At 56.4% G+C, this 27,572-nt stretch overlaps 1 protein-coding gene across 1 annotated transcript in view; it reads left to right on the top strand.

Moving 5' to 3' along the window:
- Nucleotides 1-27,114, top strand: part of ACO2 (aconitase 2) — a 40,168-nt gene extending 13,054 nt beyond the window's left edge. Inside the window, exons 2-18 of the mRNA XM_090272354.1 lie at nt 5,273-5,409; nt 9,567-9,825; nt 12,787-12,879; nt 16,436-16,594; nt 16,816-16,966; nt 18,246-18,350; nt 19,322-19,413; nt 20,412-20,517; nt 21,648-21,805; nt 21,971-22,044; nt 22,487-22,598; nt 23,431-23,553; nt 23,778-23,933; nt 24,875-25,066; nt 25,533-25,665; nt 26,037-26,158; nt 26,630-27,114. Of these exons, the coding sequence (XP_090128480.1) occupies nt 5,273-5,409; nt 9,567-9,825; nt 12,787-12,879; nt 16,436-16,594; nt 16,816-16,966; nt 18,246-18,350; nt 19,322-19,413; nt 20,412-20,517; nt 21,648-21,805; nt 21,971-22,044; nt 22,487-22,598; nt 23,431-23,553; nt 23,778-23,933; nt 24,875-25,066; nt 25,533-25,665; nt 26,037-26,158; nt 26,630-26,764 (2,307 nt within the window). The 3' untranslated portion in view covers nt 26,765-27,114. The remainder of the gene's footprint in view (nt 1-5,272; nt 5,410-9,566; nt 9,826-12,786; nt 12,880-16,435; nt 16,595-16,815; nt 16,967-18,245; nt 18,351-19,321; nt 19,414-20,411; nt 20,518-21,647; nt 21,806-21,970; nt 22,045-22,486; nt 22,599-23,430; nt 23,554-23,777; nt 23,934-24,874; nt 25,067-25,532; nt 25,666-26,036; nt 26,159-26,629) is intronic.
- Nucleotides 27,115-27,572: the final 458 nt, after the last annotated feature.

The raw sequence follows: 27,572 nt of genomic DNA, 5'->3' as shown, positions 1-27,572 counted from the left end.
AAAGAGGTTACATGATAAGGCACCACCAACCTATTCTACTTTTGCCCCCTCAAATGCATTATCTATGTAGCAGCCACAGGGATTTTTTTTTAAACGTGTATCTGCTCTTGTCCCAATCCCACTTAACCGTAGTTGGCTTCCTATTCCTTTTGGGGTCAAGTTAAAAATTTAGCATCTCCTACTGTGAACCTTAAACACACAAGACAAGGTCAAAGTCTGACTAATTGAACTGGTAAAGGCACAATAAGCCTTACATATTCAGATAGTTCATTACTTACATACAGAGGGAGGAGAATAGGCCCACGGTGCCAGCTCCCTGGGTCCCTGTCCCACACACCAAAAAGGGCAGCACGAAAACAGGAGCTGGTGACCGCACTGCAGCTCTGGTCTGAAGGGCCCAGGGCAGAAAGTGCCACACCTCCTCAGATCCTGGGGGCCACGGGACGCTGTCTCCTGTCAGCCTCCCAGGGGAGGTCAGAAGGCAAGTGAGAGGTGGCCTCGTAGCTCCTAGAGGCCCCCACATCCTTGGTGTTCCACCGAGACTCAGATAAGCTGTGGTTCGGGGGTGCTAGAGTGCTTTTCTCCTGCTACAAGGGCCATAGTGATACCTGGCTCCGTTTCACCTTTTAGCTTTTTTCTTTTCTTTTCTTGCCATTTCCACTGCACTTTGTTCACTTTGCTCCGGCCAGGCTGGAGTTCTCTCTCCCTTCAGCTGTAAGTGCTTTCCTGCCGTGGGGCCTTTGCACGTGCTGTTTGTGCTCTGCGTCCCACGTTCCCCGGACACCTGGCTGACTCCTAGTGATGGTTCAGAGCTCAGAGTAAATATCTCTTTCTTAGAGGAGCTCTTGCCCTATTCTAGATTCATTTTCCCGACTTTATACTGTTACAGCTGCTTAACTTCTCTTTCATAGCCCTTCTCCCACGCAGTGGCTTATATAGCCTGGAGTGAGCACTTGCTCTCCATCTTCTTCCCCAGAGTGTAAGCTCAGCAAGGGCAGGGGTGGGTCTGTCTCAGTAATCCAGGCACCACAGCACGAAGTCTGGGACTGGAGAACATTTGTTGAATGAATCTGTGACATCTTCGTGTAAATGAGGGTGGTAGTGCAGTGGGAAAAGCACCGGCTTGAGAAACGAGGGGCTTGATCTGCCGCAGACGGCTGTAAACTAGGTCTGTGACCTTGGGCATTCCTTTCTTCATTTGTCGCGTGAAGGAAAAAGATTAGTGATCTCGAGTCACCTGGGGCTCATAATCTGCGGCTCCAGATGAACCATTTAATGGGCAGAGTTCTAGAGGGATGGGTCCTGGGATTAGAATCCATCCGCCTTCTTAACATCTCTGCCTGCGTGTGAGTGGGCAAAGGTTCCCAGCCGGCCTCCTGACCTCACCCCCGAGCCTGCGCTCGAGGTGCCTTCCCCTTTCAGGTTACCGCACCTCTGGGCTCCGCTTCCTGGGGCCCAGGACCTTGGTGGGATTCTTGACCCTTCTCTCATGCCCTTTGGCAATTTGTCAGCAAGTCCTATTGTTAACGATCTTCAAAATGCATCTGGACTCCAGCCCTTTCTCACCACCTCCACCCCTGTGACTCTGGTGTAAGTCACCACCGTCTTTCCCTGGGCTGTCACGTTGGCTCCTGCCTGGTATCCCTGCTTCCTCCTGTTCTACATACAGCAGCTGGAATGATTCTGGTAAATAAGGCAGGTCATGTGATCCCTGCTCGGCATTCTCCATTAGCTTCATCTCACTTAAGAGTCAAGTCCAGAGTCGTCACTGTATTCTACAAGGTCCTGCTCAACTGATTCTCTGCTCCTTCTTCATCTTATTTCTTACCTCCCTCCCCCTCGTTTATTCTGCTCTGGCGCAATGGCTTCCTTCCTGTTTCCCGCCCCCCTGCCCCCCGTATGTTTAAGAAATAAATTTAAAGATTTGCATTTATTTATTTTTAGAGAGAGGAGAAGGGAGGAGGAAAGAAAGGGAGAGAAATACAGATGAGTGAGAGAGACATTCATCGGTTGCCCCTCACACGCCCCCCGGCTGGGGACCTGGCCCACAACCCAGGCACATGCCCTGACTGGGAATCAAACCAGCAACATTTTGGTTCTCAGGCCACACTCAGTCCACTGAGCCACACCAGCCAGGGCTAAAAAAGTTTTTTAATTGACCATTTTAAGCATTTTTAAGTGTATAGTTCAGCACATCAAGTACATTCACACTGTTGTGCCACCATCACCACCATCCATCTCCAGAACTTCCCATCATCCCCAACTGAAACTCTGTGCCCTTAGATAATAACTCCCCACCGCCCTCCCCCAGCCCCTGGACACCAGCATTCTACTTTCTGTCTCTCTGATCTTGATTACTTTAGATACCTCTTGTAACTGTAATCATATTTGTCCATTTTCTTTTTTCTTATCTTTTTAATTTTTATTGATTTTAGAGAGAGGGCGAGAAAGGAGGAGAGTGACGGGGACAGAGACATCAGTTTGTTGTTCCGCCTATTGTTCATTGACCGCTTCCTGTGTGTGCCCTGACCGGGGAGCAAACCCGCAACCTCGGTGTTTCGTGACGAAACTCCAACCAGCGAGGCTACCCAGACAGGGCTGTGACTACCTTATTTCACTTAGCATGTCTTCAAGGTTCATCCATGCTATAGCATGTGTCAGAATTTTTTAGGCTTTTAACATTTTTTTAAAGGCTGACCAATATTCCATTGACTGTGTATGTACCACGTTTTGTTTATCCAGCTCATCCATCAGCGGACACGTGGGTTGTTTCCACCTTTTGGCTGTTGTGAATAATGCTGCTGTCAGTGTGAGCGTACAGATCTCTCCACTTGCTGTTCTTCGAATGCTACAGATACTTCCTGTGTTACTCAGAGTGGCGTGCAATTTAAAACTTAAAATTTGTTTCTGGACTTTTCTATTTAATATTTTCAGACTGCGATTGACCTCTGGTCATTGAAACCATGGAAAGTAAAATTGGATAAGGGCAAGCCTACTGTACAAACATTTTACATTTTAATGGATAGTACCTAATTAATTGTCTTTCAAAACTGTTGAACCTGTTTACACTGTAACCAAAAGCATCTGAGATTGGCAAATTATTGATTCGTCTTGTTAACAGATGGCTCTCACAAGGTTAACCAAACCTGCTCTGTGTTTAACCCCGCTCAGCGAGAGAGATCTGGTTGATAAAGGAGAAGCAACATTCATTGCTCTGCTTGACTGGTGTTTTCCTGGCACCTCCGGTGTGTCAGGGCTGGCGTTCGGGCCCCGGGAGTCCAGTTACTAATAAACAGGCGCAGCCCCTCCCCCTCTGCAGCTCACACGCTGCGGCAGACAGCTCAGATGAACGTCAGGGCGTCATAAGGGGGGATATGTGACGGGCTCTGATTGGGCTGATGTCGAAGAGTGATTCTCAGAGAAAGTGAAATTAATTCAGAACTCAAAGGATCAGTGGGGATTGTACGGACAAGGAGCAGACTGTGAAGAGGGAGGGCAGTTAATTTACAAAAGTGATAGCTCTGTATGTGGACATTGGGAAGGCGTGTGAGTTGATAGATGTTGAAGGCCAGTTGCAGAACAGCTTGTCCAGTGTCTCATTTGTGTGAAAAACCCAGAGGGGGCTGAGTGTGCGCTCATCAATGCACAGGGGTAATAACAGGAACTGTGCCAAGTACTCTGTGTCATCGCTCCCGTCGTCACCGTGGCCCTGTGTGGCAGTGAGTGTTCAGCAAGGGTAAATTCTCGGCGGTGACTCGGTAAGGGGCGTGCCAGGCTGGAGCCCAGGCCTCCCCTCAGGGCAGTGGCAGGTGGTAGCTGCGGCTGCAGCGAGCGTACCACGTTCTTCTGCACACAGGCTATTGAAAGTCCTTGGAGGGGTCGTCGGTGGGTCCTTCTCCCCTACTCAGTGAGGCAGACGATGGGGATCCCTTGGTGGATTTGGAGCTGGGGGGCAGGTGGCTCTGAAGTCTGCACTGGGAGCTCAGTCCTGCTGTGGTGGGTAGCTGGGTGGTGGTTGGGGTGCTGTGCCTAGTGGGGTCGGCTTCCACCCCTGGGTGACCTCAACAGGGAGTGGCATCTGTGCACTTCTGTTGGCTCAGATGCTGAGGTTGGCAGGGGTTGGATTTAAGTGCCCGGGTGACACAAAGAAGGACTCCTGGGGCAGTGGCTTGAGCTTTGCCTTGTCCTTGCCCAAGGGCGTATTCCACCTAGAAGGGAAGCAGCTCTTTCCTTTTCCTCTGTCATTTCTTTGGGTTCCTTTATTCTTCTCTGGTCACAATGAACCCTGGAAAGGTTGTCATGCACAGTTTAAAATTAACAGGCCCCATCATAACAGTCGTTTGCCCAGTGCTGCCTAACAGATTGTTGCCCCCGATTTTAGAGGCTTAAAACCACAAACATTTCTCGCACAGTTTCTGTGGGCGAGGAGTTTGGGAGCTTGGGGCCCACTGAAGACGTTGCTGTCCAGATGTCAGCCAGGGCCGCGGTTATCTGAAGGTGTGGGCTGGGGATGGAGCACCTGCTTGCAGGACGGTGTGCTCACAGCCTGGCAGCGTGGCGCTGGGTATTGGCCTCAGTTCCTCCCCGGGTGGGCCTCCCCCAGGACTGCTTGCCTGTTGTAATACGTGGGGACTGTCTTCCCCCAGAGCCATCAAAGGTAAAGAGGGCCAGGGAGAAGCCATCCTGCTTATGACCTAGTCGGTGGGGTGAGGGAATACCCAGAGCTCACGCATGGGGTTTTCCTCATTCATTCTTCCATCTATTCAGTTATTTATTGAATCTCTAGTATGTGCCAGGCAGTCTAGATACAGCAGTAGATAAGGCACAAAAGCTTGCTGCCCCCCTCAGGGAACCTACAGTGCAGGTGGAGGAGCAGCCGTGGCGTGGGTAGTGCTTCACAGCTCGGCGAGAATGTCCACATTCCGGCCTCAGTTCACCTTTCCAGTCGCCCTGTGACCCCCAGAGCTGGTCGTGTCCCCACTTCCATCTCCTCTGGTGCTCAAATGATGGGGGGTTTTCTTAAGTGGAGAGAACGTGACTTTGATCCAGCAATTCTGACTGCAGATCCCTTGCCCTTTCTGCTGCCACAAGCTGTGTTCCTTGTGGCCGCTGTCTCGTCTCTGTCACCCCTGAGCCTCAGGTGAAGAAGCTGAGGCTGCAGTCACTGAAGAGCTCTTGACATTATCATTTCTCAGGTGTGCCCCACATGGACGCCTCGCATGAGCCGCCCTCGGTCCTCCATTGACGGCTGCTGTTGTCTTTCTTCTCGCAGAGAGCCCTGGGCGTGCGGCAGTACCATGTGGCCTCGGCACTGTGCCAGCGGGCCAAGGTGGCCATGAGCCACTTCGAGCCCAATGATTACATCCGCTACGACCTGCTAGAAAAGAACATTAACATCGTTCGCAAACGGTAAGGCTGCCGTCGGGGGCTGGGGTGAAGGCCAAAGCTGTTTCTTCGCTACCTGCCCCACTCAGGGGGCGTACGGGGAGCTTGACAAAGGACGGCTGGTGATGGTGGCGGGATCGAGGCCTTTAGGGTGCAGAGGGCCCAGCTGAGGAAAGGTGTTCCAGATCAGTGGTGGCCCCTCCGCCCTCTCTGCTAAGGGAAAATCTGTTAACCAGGAGCCCGGTGATGTGGACCGCAGGGAAGGCCTCAGAGACTTGGTGGTGCTTAGGCCTGACCATTCCAGACACCCTTTCCCGGAGGGGCCATGAACCCCGGGCCAGCCCTCTGGGATCCTCCGGGCCCAATTACTGGAGAAATGTCTGTATTTCCTCTCCTGTGAGTAGGCCCGGAGGCGAGCTCGGGTGGGATCCTGAGTACACCTTTTTTTGGGGGGTCTCCCTTCCCTCATTTGGCAGAATGGCAGCCATCTTTGCACTGCTCTCCTGTGAGCCAGGGCCCGGGCTGGCTGCTGGCCCCGGAAGGGTGAATAAGCTGCCACGGGAGGATGGGGGTGGGGCTGGTAGTCTGCCCCAGCCCGCACAGCTCCTGGAGCTTGAACAACCCTCCACCTGGTGACAGTGACCTAGGCATAAGCGAAAACAGATATGACTGCACCCATTTTTACAGCCACACAGTGAGTGAGCGGTGGGACCTGTCTCTCTGTCCTCATCCAGTGCCCTAGCCACCGCCGCTCGCCTCCTTCTCCGGAGCACTGTTCCCGCTGTACTGTGCCCTTACTTCAGCTCTGAGGGCAGGGGCTACCTTAGTCCTGACCTAACCTGGTCGTAGGCGGGGCCTGTGCATGTGTGGCAAGGGCGGCCGCAGTGACAGGAGCTACCGGAGTGTCCCGTCTGGTCTAGACATGTCACACACGTGATTGCTTTTCAGCAGCCTCTGTAGGTTGTAGATACGCCCCCTCCTCATTTTGCAGGTAAGAAAATCCAGTATCAGATTGGGGAAATACCTGCAGGTCTGTCCGGCTGGCGAGTTCCAGCGTCCCTATGGGTTTCACCTGGGCCGCACGTGAGACTCGCCTGGGCAGCTTTTAAAACTGCCCACACTGGCCCCAACGGTTCTGATGCAGGTCGTGAAGGCCTTACTCCTGGAAACAGCCACGGGTCAGGAGCGGTGGCGCCCCCGGGGGGCGGTCAGCAGTGCGGAGCCTCGGGCCCCACCCAGGCCCACTGAGTCACAGCCTTCTGGTTAACGGCGTCTCCGGGGGCTGGAGCACCCCTCAGACTGCGCGGAGCACTGGCCAGGGTCCCACTCGTTGTAATATGTGGTCAGGGTTACAAACCACTGTCCCCACTGACATGGGACCTTGTACAGTTTTTTTTCCCCTGGAAACAATTTTATTTATTCTTGGAGCTTTCAGACCACCGCTCAGTGGAAAACTGCAAAACACTTCCACCTTGATCTTCATTATTCTTGGGAGGAGCATTAACATAGAAGTTTGCTTTACGATGATGTGACAAATTCACCTTCTAGTCTTTTCGTTAAAAAAATTAACCAAAACTGCCTTCTAAGGCACTGGGAGTATTTCTGATTTTAATTGTATCAGTAAAATTCACCAAAAGTTTTTTTCCTTTGCCCCCTTATTCCAATCCTGCTTTAACCAGAAGAGTCCACAAATTTTCAGCCTTTTCCAGATTAGTGCAGATAAGGAATGTGACATTTTCAGTGTTGCCATAGAGCAGGGGTTCTCCCTAGGGTGGGGGTGTCACTTTTGTCCTCAGGGGAATTTGGCAAGGCCTGGAAACATTTCTGGTTGTCATAACCCAGGGTGGGGAGGGGTTTAGTGTTATCTAGTGGGCAGAGACCAAGAACAGTACTGCACATCCTACAATGCAGAGGACAGCCTCCCCGCCAAGAGTCACCTGGTGCAAACTGTCAGCTTGAGAAACCCTTAGGTAGAAAAAGGAGGCAGAAGTGAGGCTGTTCTAAAGTGATGGTAATGAATTAAAATACATTTAAGGATATTTTGTAAAGCCAGGGGACTTGCAGGGGGACTCTTCCTCCACCCTGTGTCTGTGACATGAGGGGCCCAGTCTGTTCCGGGGAACTGGCTCCCTGTCATTTGGTGACGCAGAGGGGAGGTGGGACGTGGAGGACCCGTTTCGCTGTCCTCAGTTAATCCTCAAGGAAATGCCATGCTGAACTGGTCCTTAGGTTTTTGTCATTGTCAGGCTTTTTTATACAACTTCAGGCATTTGCTGTCAAGGTCTTTAGTTTTAAAGCTCATGTGCTATTTTTGGTCTCCCCCGGGGGCTGCGCTCCTCTCAGTGAGTCACTGCCGGTGCACCAGCCTTGGAACTGCAGCGGCACTGGGGCGGGGGTGGGCTTGGGGGGACAGGCTGTACCTCAGGCCAGTGCTGCTTTTACTCAGTGTTCTCAGGACAGCAGAACCGCAGGGATTCTCAGTGTCGCCAGTGGCTCTGCTGATGCCCAGAGAGCCAGCGCCTTAGGGAACCCTTGCTCTCCGGGGATTAGGGAAACGTGGGGGTGCGGGGCGGGGGCCCAGGCCGGCGGCAGAAGGGTTTTCTGCTGTCCCCGCAGAGGGTGTTGGTGATGACAGCTGAGTGCTCACTGCGGCCCGACCCGTAGCGTCCAGGGCTCATTGAGAGACAGCACAGGGCAGCGTGGCGAGCACGCACCCATGCGTTTACCTCTGCCACTTGCTGGCTCTGTGGCCTGGGCAGGTTCCGTCCCCTGTGCTTCAGCTTCCTGGTCCGCGTTGTGCGGGTACAGTGAGTTACATACAGTCCAGTGCTTGGGGCGGTGCTGAGCTAAGTGGGTGCTGTGACAGAGCCAGTCTCTAGTGACAGGAGGGGATGGGGCGGGTGGGAGGCACAGGGAACTTTTGGGGGGTGGATGTGTCCGTTATCTTAGATGCGGTGTTGATCTTGCAGGTGTAGACATATGTCAGCACCCAATCAAGTTGTATGCTTCAGATCCTTGTGGTTCACTGTGCAGCTGTCCCCCGATACAGCTGTGTTATCAGTGCCCTCTGCCGCCTCATTCCAGCCGAGCCCTGGGCTCCAGAGACGGGGTGGTCGGCTGCCTGCACAGGCGCTTGCTCATCTGGTTCTACAGTGTGTTTAGCTAATGGGGTCAGGTCTAGACCGAGAGCCTGTGAATCCTAATCTGATATTTTTTCCCCTTGACTTACTGGGTGTAAGTGGAACTCTGCCCTTTCCCGGGAGGCCTCGGGTTTGGCATAAGCGTTGCGAACGGTGGGAGGCCGAGTGTGCGGGCCGCCAGGCCGAGGGGCGAGCAGCAGGGTGTCAGCAGGGCGCCCCCGGGTGGGCGGTGGGGAGTTGCCCTGCGCTGACCTCAGTCTGCATGGGGGGGCCCTGGGGGTATGAGGCAGCGAGTCCTGGCAGGGGCTGCACCTCCCCAAAGGTCAGACGTGGACTGCCATTTGAGCCCTGATGAGGAGGGAGGGTGAGACCTTCAGGGAAACGGGGTGTGGAAAGAGGAGGACCAGGGAGAGGCTAGAGGCAGTGATGGGGGTTTCTGTTCCTGAGTGCCGACAGCCGTGCCTCTGCGTGGGGCCAGAGCACGTGCAAGTGCAGCTCACGGGCGAGGCTGTGGAGGGCGGGCGGGCTGGGCGAGGGGGTGCCCGTGCGGGTCCTGCCTTTGTGGGGCTGGCGGCGCAGGGGAGCTGTTCGTGGACAGAGAGAGGCAGAGGCTTCAGGGTGGGACTGGCTGCGCACTGGGGCTGTTGGCGCCGCTCTGCTGGGCTGCCACTCCCTCTTGGTGGTTCTATTAAATGCCAGGGTGGCAGTGAGGGTTATAGGGTGCAAAATACCTATAATAGATGCTCGTCAGAGAATAGCAGTTAATATGCTGGAAAAAAAACAAACATCCTTTAAAAAATCCCTGCCATCTCTTGTGATGATGTCATTCACTTACTCATCAAGTAATTCTCGAGTACCTAGTAAGTGCCAGATTCTGTGCCGTGTGCTGGAGACGCCGCAGTGAGCAGGACTGTCCCGCCCCCACTCTCGTGGAGCGGTGTCCTGCCCTCTGTCGGGGTGGGCGTGTGCACAGAGGGGAGTGCTGAGGGTGGACAGGGGGTTGTGCGGACCGAACCAGGCAGCCCCTCCTGTTCCCCGCAGGTTGAACCGGCCTCTGACCCTCTCGGAGAAGATTGTGTATGGACACCTGGATGACCCTGCCAATCAGGATATCGAGCGGGGCAAGACGTACCTGCGCCTGCGGCCCGACCGCGTGGCCATGCAGGACGCCACAGCCCAGATGGCCATGCTGCAGTTCATCAGCAGTGGGCTGCCCAAGGTGGCTGTGCCATCCACCATCCACTGTGACCACCTGATCGAGGCCCAGCTCGGGGGTGAGAAGGACCTGCGTCGGGCCAAGGTGAGCTGAAGGTTTTGTGGGGGGACGGTGGCCGTGACATAGGGTGAGAGGCAAGCCCTCCCGCTCGGCATGGCCACCAATTCTCACGGGCTTTCTTCGGGTTAGTCTTTTTATTTTTAAAAATTGTTTTTGTTCTTTTCTAATTCTTAAAATATCATTTTTGAAGATGTTAGAAAATACAGAGGAAACCTAAACACAAAATCATCTTTAATCTTACTACATTAAAGGTATTTTTGCCCTGGTCCTTTTTCTGTTATATATGAAAAAGGCTGCAGGCATCAGGCTCTGGTAGTATCGCCCGTTGCTCTGGAGAGGGCAGTTTCAGTTCTCCGCCCGCAGCATCACGTGTGTGCTCACGTGCCCTTGTCTGACCCCCGAAGACCCTATCAGAGAGGGAGGCTGAAGGCTGTGTACCCAAGGCACCGTGCAGTCAAGTCCTGTAGCTGCGTGGGGGCGGGGCGTGAGACTGGCCGCCTTTGGGGGCTTTCTTCCCTTGTTTAAGAAGACACGAGGGGCTGTGTGCTATGCTGAATTCTGCCCCCCACCCTCTCATGAACCACGTCCCTGCTCCTTCCCCCAGGCTCTGCTCGCTGTACCTGTGTGTGTGCTTGCTCCTGGCAACAGCAGGTCTCTCCCAGATCTAGGTCTCCACCCCCCGCAGTGGAAGTGGGCGCCCTTCGTGGGGGGCTTTTGGCAGGAACTGAATGCTGGCAGGGCCTCGGCTGGGCTGGGCACAGAGCATGGCGTGCCATTGAAAGTGCTCCGGCTGCCAGGGCCAGCGCAGCTCAGAGGGCCCCTGAGACCCATGGGAAACACTCGGGACAGCTTTCCCGTTCAAGCCCTTTCTTCCCAGCCTGGCTGCACAGCGGCTCGTTTCCCACTCAGTTGAAGAGCCCGGACTGCTGGCCCGTGGTTTCTATGTTAGCGCTACAGCGGTGATGGCAGCGTGACAGGGCCTCCGGTAGTGCCGGGAACGGGGCCTGGCCGGGACCTGGGGCCTTGTCATCCCTCTGGGCAACTGCTCACAGCAGCGCCCCCGCCTTCTGTGGATGAGATTCACATAATCATAGGATTTCAGAGTTCATTCCCGCATTTTTTTAAACAAATGTTTATTGAACATTAGTTATATGCAAGGCACAGTGCTAGGTGCTGAGGATTTGGTGTGAACAAAACAGGCCCTGCCTTCATGGCTCTTAGAGTCTAATAGGGAGACAGAGCTAGTCTCCCAGCACCCAGGTAACGCCAGTCTGTGTGTGCGATGAAGGGGAAGCTGGGGCTCTGGGAATAAGGACGGTGTCTAAGTTCTGCTTTGGGTGGGGAAGGGATGCCTCTTTGAGGATGAGCTGTGTCGGCTGAGAGCTACCTGAGCAGATAAGATGATGGTGACTGGAGGAAGAACATGCTAGAAAGAATGTGTGTGAAGGGCCCAAGGCAGGAAACTGTGTGTGTGGAAGAGAGGGTGGGGTGAGGTGGGCCAGGCCGGTGTGGGCAGGGCCTTGAGGGCAGTGAGCCCCATCCTGGGAGTCACTGGAGGGTTTAGGCAGGGGCGGGGGATAGTCAGATGTGCATGGTTGGGGCCCAGAGAGGCAGCATGGCCTGTCCAGGGTCACACGGCCAGCCAGAGGGACCTAGGCTGAGTTCAGGCTGAGACACTACTGCCACCGCTCTGGGACCACCCCACCGCCTCTTCCTCCACTTGCAGACGCACGTGCGTTTGTACCCAGACACATGACCGCCTGCCTCCTGCCCTCGGTACCAGTTTTATAAGTGACTGGTTTGTAAATCAAAAAGCCAGTATTATTAATAATTAATCAGAAAGAGACCGCTCTCGGGACCCAAGCTCTTCGTCTGCCTTGTTTTTTACCTGGCAGAACAAGATGGGCCCTCAGGTTGCATTGTTGGTCTGGAGTTTACGTGAAGGGGTTTTGTGGTCATGAGGTTGTTCTGTTGAGGGCCCAGGGGAGCTGACAGTGGGTCCCTCTGCCTTGGAGCATGTCTGTTCCATACCCAGAGGCTGGTAGGTCTCATTTCCTAGTATTGCCTTCAGGACCCTGCGCAGTCTGTGGTGGTCCCGTCTCTTTTGACACTGGGATCTCACATGTCCAGGGGCAGGCCATGGCTTCCAGACAAACCCTGGCCTCACAGGAGTGTGCTAGGAAGCCTGTCCTACCCTCTGAGGAAGCTGCCTTTGAATTACAGACACAGTGGGTATAGCCCACCCCACTGTTCTGTTGAAACCCACGTTTTAGAACGTGGTCCGTTTGGCAGGCTTTCACTTGGGGACCATCAAACATCCTGCCGAGCACTGAGCACCGTGCTGTGCCGGACGCCGGCGCAGGTGTGCTGAGGTCCAGGAGGCAGCGCTGTTTTGTGTCAGAACGTAGCTCTCGGGCTCCAGGGTTGAACAGGCTTGGATTCAAGCCCTGGCTTCTCCCTTTCACCGTTCTCGCATCTGTAAAATGGGCTCGATGGCAGTGCCTCTGTTCTTCATGTGACGGGTTGGGAGGATGTTTAAGCATGATGCTGTTTCCGTAGTGGGGCATTCGGTGGTAACAGCCAGGGTTACACCTGAGGCATCCGAGGCTCCGATGGAGAAGCAGCACCCCTATTCTGGCGTGCCCCTCACTGCTGGCCTTGGTGGTGTAGCCCAGCTCCTTCTGCAGATAAGGAAACTGAGACCCAGGGCAGGGAAGTAACTTGTTCTGGTCCCACTCCCTGGCCAGGAGCATAGAACTGGGGCTCCCTCTACTCCCTGTTTTCTCCCAGCCTACCAGCTGAAATTGGGCTGACATCCAAGCCCTTTGGTTGTGTTGTGGAAGGCCTCCAGGAGAGGGCCGTCCTCACAGAGCCAGCGTTTCAGAGTCACGGGGGAGGTGGGACAGAGGGAGGCGGGCATGGGCAAGGGTCATCCCAGACACAAACTGTGTTACTAATGCCCTGATTATTGATTTGTCTCAATAGGACATAAACCAAGAAGTGTATAATTTCCTGGCAACTGCAGGTGCCAAGTATGGCGTGGGCTTCTGGCGGCCCGGCTCGGGAATCATTCACCAGGTAAAGTGGAGCCTGGCCTGCCTCTAGTGACGGGGGTGGCGGGCTGCCCCAAGGGAACCCGCGAGCGCCTGCAGGCCTGCGGGAATGGGGGCTCGGGAGGTGGGGGGGGGAATGGAGGATGGGTCTCCGTCAGCCCTTAGGCTCCTCCTCCTCCGTTTTTAAATTAATTTTAATTTTTATTATGTCAAGGTACACACTCTCACTCTCCATGTAAGAAACTAAAACAGTCCCCTCTGATCACTTCGGTAACCCACGTTTTAAGTTTGATGTGTTTCTTGCTGTACCTTCGTCTGGGCACTGTAGGGCTGCGTTGTTTCCCGCTGTGCTTTTCCCACAAGTGCCGGTCCGGGCCGCGTGACTCGCTCACCCCACAGGGGCACACGCCGGACGCCAGGCACCAGACTTAGCACCGTACAGAGTAACTCCCTCGGGGCCCTGTGAGGGGCGTGTTTTCTTAGCCACATCTTACCGATGGGGAAGCTGAGGCGCCAAGGAGCTGCTCTGCTTGCCCGGGGACACCTAGCTTGCCAGTCGCCGAGCCCAGACTTGCATCCAGGCGTCCGGCCCTGGCGCCAGTGTGTGGCTCCGGGACACTTCCCGCCAGGGCCCGCAGTGCCCCTCTGAGCCTCTTCGGCCCCTGCCTGGTATTTGTAGGCCACGTGGTCGTTACTGGCCAGGAGTTCTTCTGGGGTCTCTCCAAGCAGGAAGTTTCTCCTGCTTGGCAGTTTCGTTTCTGTAAGTGCGGGTGCGTTTGTGTGTGTGTGTTCCTGGGGAGAGAATGCTGAGCTTTTCATCAAGGGGCCACGGATGTGGTTTGGGACTGTGCACTGGTTTGTGTGTCCACTTGGAATCCACCGTACGTGTGAAACTGGCCTCTTTGCACCTTTCCAAGGTGACCCTACTCTCTGCCTCCATCCCAGGCCTCCCTCAGGTGAGCTGAGTCAGGCTGTAATCCGAGCCTGTGGGCGCCTGGCGCCACCCCCTTCTGGAACCAGAGCCCACGGATCATTGCTCTGCCCTTTCCCAACATGGCCCCCGCCAGGAAGGGGCTGCATGGGGCAGGGCACCTCTCCCAGCGCAGGGCCGCGGAGGGAGGAGGCCCCGCCTTGGCCTTTGGTTGCTAAGGGTACCCCAATCCGGGTGTCCCCCATTCCACCTCAGTACAAATGCCCAGGCCTTTTTGGAAGCTCCTGGGCCAAAATGTAGGGCTGTGAGTGAGGCAGCCCACACCTGCTACTGGTCCCCAGTTGGGCGTACAGCCTGGTATGTTTGTTCTTTTAAAGAGAAAATTCAGCCCTGGCTCATGTGGCTCAGTGATTGAGCACTGGCCCGCAAAGCAAACGGTCGCCAGTTCTATTCCCAGTCAGGGCACACGCCTGGGGTGCAGGCCAGGTCCCTGGTTGGAGGCCTGAGAGAGGCAACTGATCGTTTCTTGCTCTCGCTTTTCCCTCCGTTTCCCTCTTTCTAAAAATAAATTTAAAAAATAGAGAAAGAAAATTGCTCGGGACCATGCGATCCTGTGCAGCTTTACTTTCCTCTCCCCCTGATGACTGGCCGTCAGCAGCTTTATTCCGCCGTGTCCAAGGCAAGGCTTACTCCTTTCCCTCCCCGAGTGCCCTGGCAGACCTCCTCCGTGACTCCGCCTTCTGGCTGCCTGCCGGTCCTCCCCCGTGCCCAGCATTGGCACTTTCTTGTGGGACCCCTTCACAGTATGACCCCCGTGTGTGCCAGGTGCTTTCCCGCCTGGACCGTGTGCTCTGTGGGGACAGGGACTGTGGCTTATTCATCCTCTAGCTCTGGGCCTGCGGCCAGGTCGGTACAGAGTAGGTCCTCAGTATGTGTGTTGTGTGGATGGACGACTGAATCTCCTGCTTTCTGTTCGGATGTCAGTTCAGTTTAAAATATGCTTCTCCCGCCGTCACCCCTCACCCCCGTTCGCCCCACCATATCCAGCTGACTGCTGAGGTCACCGTCACAAGCAGCCTCATTGTGACACTTTCTGCAGTTCCTGGGTCTGCACTGGCCTCTCGCCTTTGGCCATGGACCACACGTGGGTACATTGAATCCTACGTGTCTGGTCTTCACGGATTAGTCTTTTACAACCCCAAGGGGATTTAGAGATTAACTAGTTTTAAATTTTTGTACCTGGCTGAGGCAAGGAGGGCTGGAGAGAAAACTGTTAGGGTTCGCTCCAGCAGGTGTTTTTGTTAGAGATTTCCTCTATGCTGGCCTGTCCTCCCGGCCGGCTGCCGCCCTCCGGGGAAGGAACCAGATCTCACTTTCTGCGTTCCCAAAAGGGAGACCCTCGTACCTTGCTGAGTCTGCTGGGCAGGGGCCTGGCCCGGGGCAGAGGCCCTGGGGTTTCTGTGATGTTGCAGGGAGCCTACCCACCGTTCCGTCAGTCCTGACAGTCCATAGAGCCTTCATGTCTGATCTCATTTGTCCTCCCCAGCATCCATGTGTCTGTGTTGGGGGAGTAATTCCATCTGACAGATGAGCAGCAGAAACTCAGATAAAGGCTCTTGCTGCAACATAATAAACAGAAATAGCGCATGTCCCAGGCACTGTTACAGCTTAATGTGCGACACACACACACACACACACACACCACCACCACCCCACCCCCCATCCCCACCCTGCGAGCCATCACCAGGATCCAGCATGGTGAGCGCTGCTGTCGGCGTCCTTCTGTGCAGGAGAAGCCGAGGCTCGGAGGGGCAGAGGCCCTCATGTGGGGCCACAGCTCAGCATGTGGACTCCCGGCCGCGGCTTGCCCAGTGCTGTCCGGCGTCCCTCAGAGTGCCTAGCACCTCTGGGCCACACTGGCTGGCTGGCCCTGTGCTACAGTCAGATGTTCTGGGGGACACGCTCGCTGCCAGCCCCTCCCCAGCTGGGAGGAGGGCTGACAAAGGGAACGCCGCGCTGCGGGAGCAGTGAGGAGACGAGATACCCTGCCCCCCACCCCACTCCCCGAGCGAGCCTTTCGATTCTCAGCCACCGCCAGCTGCTGCGGTCAGGAGCCGTCTGCACCTGAGCTCAGCAGTGGAAAAGCTCATGGCCTGTGTGCTCCCCGGATCCCAGGGCTTCCCGTGGGAGCTAGAGAGCCGTCTGCCCTGATGAGAGGCCAGATAGGCACGTTTTGCACATCCACACATGTGGCAGGGCATCATCAGAAAGGACACCTTTCAGTGGTCGCACTTTGCCCCAGGCCTGTCACAGACTACGTTCTTGTATCTCAGCTTATGTGTATGGTTCTCACCACAGTCCTGGGGGCGGGAGGGTGTGGGCATTCTCATCACTGTGCCAGCAGGTGAGGAAGCTGAGCTGCAGGGAGGCACCTATAAACCCAAGTCATACCGCCAGGGACGGTCAGCAATTCATGCTCCCAGGCCACCTGTCTCCCAAGCCTGGGGCTCTTCTGGGCCCCACTGGGGGGGCCTGGGAATGAGCCAGTGGCCCACCGTCAGCAGGGGACAGTTTTGCAGACCCCTTTTGGATCCTACCTTCATTCTCTGCTCAAGTCTTTTAAAGCTTAAGATCTTGGATTCTTTTTCAGATCATTCTGGAAAACTATTCATACCCTGGGGTTCTTCTGATTGGCACTGATTCTCATACCCCCAATGGTGGTGGCCTGGGAGGCATCTGCATTGGAGTTGGGGGTGCTGATGCAGTAGATGTCATGGCTGGGATCCCCTGGGAGCTGAAATGCCCCAAGGTAAGCAGTAGGGAAGGGCTTGCCCCCGGGTGGCTGCGGAGGGGCAGTTTTGGGGGACTGGGAAATGTGGAACCCAAAAGGGATGCATGAGTAGGCCAGCCTCACACCGCCTTGGGGGGAGGCGGGGAGAACTAAGCAGAAATGGGAACTCCAGCAGGTGGATTCCTGGTTGACACATGGTACACAGGGCCCATAATTGCTGTCTTGCCCCACCTATTCAGGTAATCGGTGTGAAGCTGACGGGCTCACTCTCTGGTTGGACCTCACCCAAAGATGTGATCCTAAAGGTGGCGGGTATCCTCACAGTCAAAGGTGGCACAGGCGCTATTCTGGAGTACCACGGGCCTGGCGTAGACTCCATCTCCTGCACTGGTGAGGAGGGTGCCACGTGACCTGGCCCTCAGCGTGCGTGGGGCCTGATGGGGCCTGTAGTTGAGCCTTAGAAGCAGTGACTGGCCTTCCCCTGAGAATCTGTCTGGTCGGTTTGGGAACTTGGGGTGGACGTTTAGAGGAGAGGGGAGATGGCTAGTCCAGATCCCTCATTACACAGAGGAGATAGAGGCCCCTCGGGGAGGGCAGGGAGTTTCCCTGCGGCCACACAGAACGAGGGGCTGAGCCAGCGTCTGCTGCAAGGCTCTGGCCATGGCAGTGGGCCACCTGGGGTGATCCTGAACAAGGGTCCCAGAGAGGGTGGAGGCAGGCGGCGGTCAACCACAGAGCAGTCCCTTTCCCATGTCTTCCGCTGGTTGGGGTTGGAGCCTCGCTCACTCGCCTGCGTTAGTGACCCCCCCCTCCCCGGTGCCACCCACCCCTCCAGATGGCCCGGCCTCAGTGCCTGGGCGTTGAGAACCCAGGGGGACTTGGAACAGGCCCTAGAGGAAGTCGGTCCAGCTTCCCCATTGCCTGCTCAGCGCCACAAGCGACTGTTCAGCTGGCCCTTGTATCCCCCCAGTGACAGGGACCCACTCTTACCATCGCCCTTACTACTGTTGACAGCTCAGTTAGGAAGTTGATAATAAACTCAGGCCTGTTGTCCCAGCAGCCCTGTGAGGCCAGGAGTTTGAGAGCAGACAGGACACCTGGTAAGCCCTGACAGTTGTGTGGGGCCCTGCGGCCCAGCCAGTGGCCAGCATTGAGTGTTACTGCTGGAAAGCTGGGAGCCACGGTGTGGCTGCAAGGGGGCAGGCCTGGACACCAGGCAGGTGGGCCTAGACCTGAGTGTCACGCCTGCATTTGCTTCATGACATGGCCTTGGGCCTTTGTGAACCAGTTCCCTTCCCTGCAAAGTGGACCCAGTTGCAGGGCTATTCTGGCTGGGTCAGCCTTCAGTACACCTGACCGGCCCCTGCTGGGCAGGACAGCCGGTCCAGAACTAGAGCTCGGCTTGTGGGGCTGAATCTTGTGTCCTCTTCATGCCACACAGCAGCTACTCTGAGCGCCACTACACTGTGCTCTGGCCGCTGCGGCCTCCTCACTGGCCCCGGCTTGAACCTGGGCACAGGGAGGGGTCTGCCCGCTGCCTCTAGGTGGCCATGGGAGCGAGGGAAGGAGCGATGCCTGCTCCCTGGTGTGAAGATGGTGAGCGCATCGGGCAGGTGTGTGGGACCCCGCCCGCCGCTCAGCCAGCCCCGTGGGCTCTGTTCCCCTCCAGGCATGGCGACAATCTGCAACATGGGCGCAGAAATCGGGGCCACGACGTCAGTGTTCCCTTACAACCACAGGATGAAGAAGTACCTGAGCAAGACAGGCCGGGCAGGTGAGCAGCGGGGCAGTGGGGGTGGGTGGGGGACAAAGTCTTCAGCTACACCTTCCCCTTGGGGCAGGAGTCCGAAACCTGGTGTCTCCACACTGGCTTCAGGGCTCTGAATAGCCCCTGAGAGGATACGAAAGTTGTGTGTGTGTTACTGTTTCAGAGTTGAGTGTCTAGTTCTCACCAGCTTTCGGAAGGGCCTGGCGTCTAAGTTTGAGATTTCCCTCCCTCAGGACTGGAATTGAGTTTCACCCTAGAGGGTGGCTGTCAGACCTTCTTGGCCTGGTCCCTGCTGCCCCCTACAGGAAGCTCTGCAACTGACATGGGCCTGCTTCTGTTTATAATTCCTGCCCTAAGAAAGGGAGGAAAAACGTTTAGAACAAGAACCACTTTCCCAGCCTCCCTCACTCCCCTAAAGTTCTAGCTTGGCTTCTCTGAAGCTCGGAGTTGGGAGTAGGGCTTGTGGGAGGGATCATTGGAGCCTCTGCAGGGAGGTGAGCAGGGTGATTGCTGGAGCCCGAGGCCTGGCGGCTGCCTGGAGAACTTGTCAATTTGCCTCCAAGCTCTGAGCACATGAGTCCTTCCTGGAAGGCCCTTCACCTCCTTTCCATTGCCAGGTAACGTCTCCTTCCAAACTCAGCATTTCTCATCTCCTCCAGGAAGCCTTCCCTGACTGAACCTCAGTTGGTGCTTCTCCTGTGTCCCCATGTATCTGTCAAATCGTACTGTCACTTCTGGCTCACTGATAGCTCCTTCACTAGGCTATAGTTCCTCAAGGTCAAGGACAGTGTCCTGTGCTGTTTGTTTTGTTTCTTCGTTTGCTGTCAGTGCCCACGGTCCAGTGTTTGGCAGGTGCTGGATAACTGTGGCTCAGATGGATGGATGGATGGGTGGGTGGGTTGGGTGGGTGGATGGATCAGGTCTCGTAACCAGTTTCTGTCTCACATGCCTCAGTCTCCCTCCCTTGCTGATTTCAGACATTGCCAACCTCGCTGAGGAATTCAAGGATCACTTGGTACCTGACCCTGGGTGCAGTTATGACCAACTGGTTGAGATTAACCTCAACGAGGTGAGGAAGAGAATTGGGCTGAGGAGTTTCGGCGGGGGGGTGGTGGTTCAGGCCCCATTTGGTGTGCCCTGGAGGAGGTCAGGAAGGGTTCGGACCTGGGCACCAGCAGGGCTCTTGGGCCCCTGGCTCCCCAGCACCCCCGCCAACTACTGCCTGAATCAGGCTGCAGTGAGGCGGGAGGGCTGCATGGCCAAGGGGAGAGTGGAGGGGGCAGTGACTGGTGATTCAGAAGCTGAATCATCTCAGCTTTAGCAAAAGCCAAGGTTACGTCCTGGAGTTTGTTTTACTTTCAGATTTCAGAGGTCAAGGCCTGACCAGGGTTTGGCACCCTGAGACCTGCAGACCAGGCCAGAGGATAGGCAGGCTTTAGGGACGGAAGCAGCAGAGGAGAGTGGTCAGGGGTTTCGGCCCTGAAGCCAGTCTTCAGGAGTTCAAATCCTGGCTCTGCCACTTACGCCTGTGACCCTGGGGAAGTTAGTCAACCTGTGAGGCCCTCACTCCGTCATGTGTAAAACTTTAAGGCAGTCATGGGAGTGGAATGAGCTCAGTCATGTAACATCAATTGCCAACATGTATTGAGTGCTTTCGGAGTGCCAGGCACCTTGCTAAGGGCCTCGGGTTTGTTGATAAGTGTTATCACACACAGAGCATCTGGCCTTAAATCTGTTCTGTCAGAAGATTCCAAAAGCACCATGGTATCGGAAGCTGACAGCCCTGAGTCAGTCCATGCCTCTGCCTCCTCCTAGCTGTGTGACCTTGAGCAAGGCACATCAGCCCTTCATCTGCAGACTGGACATAAACGCGAACGTGGCAGGGCCAGAAGGACCCCGGGAGCTGTGCCTGGGATGTGTTTTGAACCTGAGAACAGTAGTTGGCCTCCCAGGTCCTCCGTAGGGGCTCGGTGAGCAGGAGCCAGACCACCTGAGGAAGAGGGGCTGTCCGCACGCCTCGCCCTGTTCTCTCCCCCCTTTCTGCTCCTCATGACTTCCTCTCTGCAGCTGAAGCCGCATATCAATGGGCCCTTCACCCCGGACCTGGCTCACCCTGTGGCAGACGTGGGCGCTGTGGCGGAGAAGGAAGGGTGGCCTGTGGACATCAGAGTGGGTGAGCACCTTCCGCTCTGTTGGGTTCGTGGGCCTCGGGGCCGGTGGGTGTGCCCAGGGCTGTGGGCAGTTGCCTGTGCTCCCCACGGGGTGCTTCCTAAAGGTACCAGGCACCTTCTGAAATTGTTTGGTTTTTCTTTAAGGCTTTTTAGAGAAATTACTTTTTCTTAGTATAAAAGAAATACGCTCATTGTAAAAGACCCCCGATCTCAGCCCTGGTCAGAAACCAGCTGTGGGAGCTCTTTGAGAGGTATACTGTTCTGTGTGTACGCACATACTGAGGCGTGTATCTGTCTCACACACATTTCATCATATTACCGATGTCACTTGACATGTACGGACACACGGGTGTACCTGCCATTGTCACAGTACAGTGTGGCTGTGGAGAGCATGGACCTTGGAGCCAGGGGGCCTGGGTCTGACTCTGCCGCTGCCACTTCATAGTTGGGTGACGATGAACAAATAACTTCACCTCCCTGGGTGCTGGTCCCCCATCTGTAAAATGGGGGCGATAATCATACTTACCCACGGAAGTCCTCGGGAGGAGTGACAACTCTATGTGCGGAGCTTTCTGCAGTGTGTGGCACACAGTGCTCTGTGATGTGTCCACCCTTACCAGTTGAAGCCAATAAAATGTTGAATGCTTTAATAATGAGAACACAAATAGCTGAATCGGTAAGAGTATGTCTTGATATCTAGGTGGCATGATGTCACCCAGTCTTTATTGACTTTTTTAGTAACTACGATAGACTTAAAAAAAAATTACTTCTTCCCCTTGAATATAAACCAATTTTAAAAAGCCAGAGAATTCTAGAAAGTCTAAAAGAAGTGGCCTGTCCATGTTTTAGTGAGCCCGCTGACGCGCGTGCGCACCCTGATTCTGTTAGTGTAAGAGTGGCGGCATGTTCGGTGGCCACGCTGCCTTCCCTTCCTGGCTGGGTCACGCATGGCCTAGTCTTTACTGTTGGACAGTTAGGTTGCTTCCACCTTGTCTCTGTTAAGAATGACCCGTGACCTAGCACGAAGGGTGAACACTTGACCAAGACTGGATAATTTGAGGTCGGGTGGAGACCTCTGGTCACTGTCTCTTCCTGACTCCTGCCTCCTCCCTACCGCCCCATAATGCACCAGGCCTGATCGGCAGCTGCACCAACTCCAGCTATGAGGACATGGGGCGTTCGGCAGCTGTGGCCAAGCAGGCGCTGGCGCGTGGACTCAAGTGCAAGTCCCAGTTCACCATCACACCAGGCTCTGAGCAGATCCGTGCCACCATTGAGCGTGATGGCTACGTGAGTGCCCCTGTGCCTGGCTCCCGCCTGCTGAGGAATGTGGCTTCAGGCCCGTGCAGGGCTCTGCAGCTGCCCCAGGCTTCCCGTACAGCTCTTTGTCCCTTGGGCGGCTGAACGGCCCTTCCCTGCCCCTGACAGTTCCCTGTCCTCTTTACTCCGCTGCAGGCACAGGTCCTGAGGGACGTGGGTGGAGTCATCCTGGCCAATGCCTGTGGCCCCTGCATCGGCCAGTGGGACAGGTGAGAGGCGCATCTTTGATGGGACAGCCCCTTGAGAATGGAGACCCCGAGCTTCAGGCAGGACTGGGAGGCTGGGCCGGATGTGAAGTGGAAGGGCACTACAGCAGGGCCGAGCGGCCACCTGGCTGAAGCCTCGGCTGGTGGGAGGAAGCCACGTAGGCCTCATCGCAATGGACATAGCAGGGGCTCCCACAGAGCCATTTGAAGGGAGCGGTGGCCCAGGTCAGCCGAGTCAGGCCTTGGTCTGGGCGCTGCCTCGGTCTTGCATGTGGTCTCAAGGGAACCTCAGTGATCCGCAGGGTTCCTTCCTGTTTTGCCTGTGTGAGTCCCCCAGTGGAGGCCCGTCTCTGGCTCTTTCTGTTAGCCTTTCTCTCAAGAGCTAGGCAGAATGGGCCCGGGGACAAGGCCAGACATCCCTAACCCTAATCCTCTGACCTGGCAGAAAGGACATCAAGAAGGGGGAGAAGAACACAATCGTTACCTCCTACAACAGGAACTTCACGGGTCGCAACGATGCAAACCCTGAGACCCATGCCTTTGTCACGTCCCCAGAGGTGAGGTGGCCTGGCCAGGCCCTAGCCTGGGAGTGCCCTTGGCCAGTCAGGGGAGGTAGGGGCAGATGGGGCTTGGGGCACGGGCGTCTGCCCCGCGGGCCTGCTCTGGGAGGGTTGCGTTGCACAGCAAGGGGCCATGGGAGCAGAGACCAGGAGCCACGGGCCTCGCCAGCACCCAGCACCGTGCTCCCTGCCCGGCCCCCGCCTGGCCCAGCACACCCCAGGGGTCAGGGGGGCTTGTGCAGCACAGTTGTGATCACCAGCAGGAGCTTCAGAGTCAGCACCCGAGACAAAAGCCAGCCCTGCCTCTACGCAGCCACGTGGGCTCGGCCGGGTCCCTTTCCCGGGCCCCAGGACTGTCAGGACTACGCAAACGAGCGCAGAAAGCACTGGCGCCGTCCCTGAGCCGGGCGGAGGCCTCGTTGTTGTGATGAACAGGGAGTGAGCCCAGCGGCCCAGGCACTTACTGGGGGTTCAGCCTCGGCCGCGGTTCAGTACACAGCCAGTCTTTCTTGACTTAATTTTTTTTCAGAAATACTTCTGTTTGCTAAAAATGAGTGAAGAGGTGGCATTCCATGTTTCTAGTGTGCTACCCACTTAGGGACATTTTCATCACAGCAGCATTTCTGTGCCAGGGCCTCTCCCAGTCCAGGGTGGCACCCCTTTAGGAGAGGAGTGTACCCCGCTGTGCTCTGCCTGCCCACTCCGGCCTCCGCAGAGAGCTCGGACATGTCCTGGGCTTCCCTCCCAGTTTTCATCTAGGCTTTGGCTGGGGTTGGGGGATGGGAGTGGTGGTCTGTGCTAACCAACAAACTGGCCACCTCCATTTCAGATTGTCACAGCCCTGGCCATCGCTGGCACCCTCAAGTTTAACCCAGAGACTGACTTCCTGACAGGCAAGGATGGCAAGAAGTTCAAATTGGAGGCTCCGGATGCGGATGAGCTCCCCCACGCGGTGAGCAGGCGCTGCAGGCCTGCCTTGGCCTGGGTGCCTCTGGCTACTGCCAGGTGCTGTGTGGCCAAGACACTTGCTTCCCAACATCTGCGCATCTCGGCCCTGCTTTCGTGAGAAGGAAGCAGCTATATTCACTGGGAGGGGGCGCCTGGGGCCTGGGGAGCTTGCCTTCTGTGTGAGAGGGGACTGAGGACTCAGTGCCCGACATGTCTGTCTCCCTGCAGGAGTTCGACCCTGGGCAGAACACCTACCAGCACCCCCCCAAGGACAGCAGTGGGCAGCGAGTGGATGTGAGCCCCACCAGCCAGCGCCTGCAGCTTCTTGAGCCTTTTGACAAATGGAATGGCAAAGACTTGGAGGACCTACAAATCCTCATCAAGGTCAGCAACATGGGGACGAGAGAGAACACCCCTGCCTTCTAGGGCCCCTCCCAGATCACCGGGGAGGCCGAGAAACCACGTGGTCTCTTCTGGGCACAGGGGACGGAGCAGGGCGCAGTTAAGGGGGTGGGGGGGACGGGAGGGGGGAGCCAGGGTGTCTATAGCCCAATGTCCCCTTCTTCACTGCCCCGTGCCAGCTACTGTCAGGGCTCTCAGCCATCTAGCTGCGGCTGGTGAGCGCTGCCTCCAGAGGGTGTGGGCAGTGACTGCACCACCGGGAGGGCAGGAAAGGCATGTGTGGCCCAGCACAGCAGGGCTCCCCACCCCTCAGGCTTGACCAAAGAGGCCCCAGAAGCCACCGACGGCTGTTCCCACAGTTGGGCATTAGTGGTGTGGCATGTGTTTGGGAGCTGAGCCGACAGAAGCCTCTGTGATGTGGCCAAAAGCCTCAGATCCATTTTGGACATGAACGTGTCCTGTTGACTAAGGGGTCTCCAAGCAGTAACATTGCCAATATTAAGCCCACATGATAGACAAAACTGATCAGTTGCCTGCCAGGACCCAGACACGCCCCTCGTTCCTCTGTGTCCAGCATGAAGTCTGTCACTGGCCTTCAGGCCTGGGCTTCTCTTACTGGGGGTGGAGGCCTGACGGATGAGTGAGCAGACATACCTGTCCCCTGTCTCGCTGCTGCCCACTTTGAGTGTCCTTTCCTGGAGATCTCACTCCCATGGCCTTTGAGGGGTGGGTGACGGCCTTGCCTGAGCCCTTCTGACCAGAGGTGACAATGCCAGGACTGTAGACTGGTCTCGCACCTGCTTATCTTGTCACCCCTCCTGGGTCCCAGCCGCTGGCCTGCTGCCTGCCTCTAGAGGGCTTCTCGCCTCATCCACCAGTCAGGGCCAGGCCCTAACCTCTGTCCTCTCTGCCTACCACCCAAGGTCAAAGGGAAGTGTACCACTGACCACATCTCGGCTGCAGGCCCCTGGCTTAAGTTCCGTGGGCACCTGGACAATATCTCCAACAACCTGCTCATCGGTGCCATCAACATCGAAAACGGCAAGGCCAACTCCGTGCGCAATGCCGTCACCCAGGAGTTTGGTCCTGTCCCTGACACTGCCCGCTACTACAAGGTGGGTCAGTCAGTGGGGACAGGGGTGGGATCCTCTGGCACCTCCTGGGGGCTAGGTGGGGCAGGGTGGGTAGTCCAGGGAAGGGGTGCTCTCCACCCCAGAGCCCACTCCGGAAGCTCTGCACTTGAATGCTGTCTGGTGCCACACATGCAGCCCTGTGTGTGTCCCCTCCATTGTACACCCACTGCTCTGGGTTCTGCTCCCACCCTGTGGTCCTCCACACCAGCCAGCCTCTATGCTGAGCACCCATGGGTGGGGTGCACCTTCCCTTGCCCACAACACACAGGGCCCGCGCCTCATCACCTGTCTGCTCGGGGCCTAATTTGGGCCTCATTCACCTCTGACTTTACCTGCCTTTGGAGAGCTGGTGGGGAGGGACTCTGCAGCCCTTGTCCTGTGAACCTCAGGAAGCCCAGGAGCACGAGCCTTCCTCTCGCTCATACCTCACTCCTCCTTTGCCTGACAGAAACATGGCATCCAGTGGGTGGTGATTGGAGATGAGAACTACGGCGAGGGCTCGAGCCGGGAGCACGCAGCTCTGGAGCCCCGCCACCTTGGGGGTCGGGCCATCATCACCAAGAGCTTCGCCAGGATCCACGGTGAGCTGGGGCCACGTGCCTCGTTTCCAGGCCATGCCCACAACTCCTGTCTTCCATACTCACCAGCCTCTGCCCCCAGCTCTGTGCTGAATAGCATCCTGTCTCTAGCAAGCCCTGATCGTGCTTCCAAAGGCACAAGCACCAGTGCACACTGGTGTAGGGCCCTAGTGGAAGGCAGTGTGTCACTGGAAGTGCAGCCGATCTAGGCCTTGTAGTCACCACCCCAGGTCTGTCTCGGGTGGTAGGACTAGGGTGTCTCCAGAGCCATAACCGAAACTTAAGACAGGAAGCTCTCGGGCCTGGTGAGTTTCTGCACAGGGGAGGGGGTGGGCCCTGCCAACTAAGGACTGAGTGTGCCCTCTGCCTTTCAGAAACCAACCTGAAGAAGCAGGGCCTGCTGCCCCTCACCTTCGCTGACCCAGCCGACTACAACAAGATTCACCCTGTGGACAAACTGACCATCCAGGGCCTGAAGGACTTTGCTCCTGGCAAGGTCAGGGAACCAGGGAAGGAGGGGCAGGCTGGCTGGCTCTCCCAACTCCCCAAGGGCCCTCCTGAGGGGGTTACAGTGGACAGCCACCTTGCTTCCCCTTCTACACCCGGCCCCACTTGCACCTCTTCCTGTGAGCCTTTGTTTCAGCTGGAAGGATACTTAGAATTTTCCAGGCAACCGCCAGAGGGTGGGAAGTGCCTTCTCAGAGATGAGTGTGAAGCCAGCTCAGGCCCCCCTGCTGTGCACTCACTGGCCCAGGCTTGGCACTGAGACCTACAGCTCATGCCCAGCAGGTCGCCCCTGGCCTCATGGGTTACACTATCCAGGCCTTGGCACCTGACCTGGCCTAGAATTCGGTTCCCCTGCCGGCCCCCGAGGCCTCGGTGGTACCCTGCCTTCCTGACCCTGCAGCAGAACCCAGGGTCATGCTCCTAAGGGCCATTCCCCCCACATCCGCCCTCTCTCTTGCAGCCCCTGAAATGCATCATCAAGCACCCCAACGGGACCCAGGAGACCATCCTCCTGAACCACACCTTCAACGAGACGCAGATCGAATGGTTCCGTGCCGGCAGCGCGCTCAACCGGATGAAGGAGCTGCAGCAGTGAGGGCCCGCCCTGCTCCTCTAGACTCCGCTCGGGCGCCATGGGCACCCTCTGGCCCGTCATCAGAATCACAGCTGATCCGGCCCGTCCGTGGCTTCCAGCACTGAGGTGGTGCGGCCGGGCCTCTGCCCTCCCCTACCTTGGCGCAGAGTGACCTACGGCTGGAGGGCTGTCGCTCTGCCTTCCCGTTTCAGTTTGGCTCAGACCTTGAGCAGCTGCGTGCAACTGTGCTTTTGATGATAAGACTTCCATCTAAAGTTTTTCTGCTGTCTGATCATTTCACTGGTGGCTGAAGGATTTTAAAGAACCTTTTGGTCTTGGCAAGGAAAATAAGAATCCACATTCAGAGACTGCTCCCGTGTGTCAGTGGTGGTGTCTGGGCTGGTATCAGCTCCAGGGTTCGGGGGAATCTAAAAGTTGGTGGAGGCCCTGGATGCCCACGCCACAGCTGGACCCAATACTGCAGTGGAGATGTGAGCTGGCCGACCCCCCACTTCTCAGCCCCTCCCCTGCCCTAACCCACTTCTGTCTGCTGGGCCCCAGGTGGAGCCTCCAAGGGGAAGGCTTTCCCCTTCCTGTGCAGCTAAAACCAGGACCCTCATGCTGCCTCTCCTCCTTCTGGGCACCCAGTCCTCCAAACTCAAGTGGGCACAGCCCCAAATTCCACACAGGCCACCCTGTCCAGGGTCACAGCTAGTCCACGATGCACACTGCCCCCGGCCCTCAGCACGAGGCAGTGGCAGGCACGATCCACAGCTGCTCGCACCCCTGGAGCTACACCCACTGGCGGTACCCACACCTCCATGCTCCG

The sequence above is a fragment of the Furipterus horrens genome, unplaced genomic scaffold, assembly GCF_987537825.1.
Source record: "Furipterus horrens unplaced genomic scaffold, mFurHor1.1.pri manual_scaffold_4, whole genome shotgun sequence".
NCBI classification, from domain to species: Eukaryota; Metazoa; Chordata; class Mammalia; order Chiroptera; family Furipteridae; genus Furipterus; species Furipterus horrens.
This window is presented reverse-complemented; position numbering and strand designations above follow the sequence as displayed.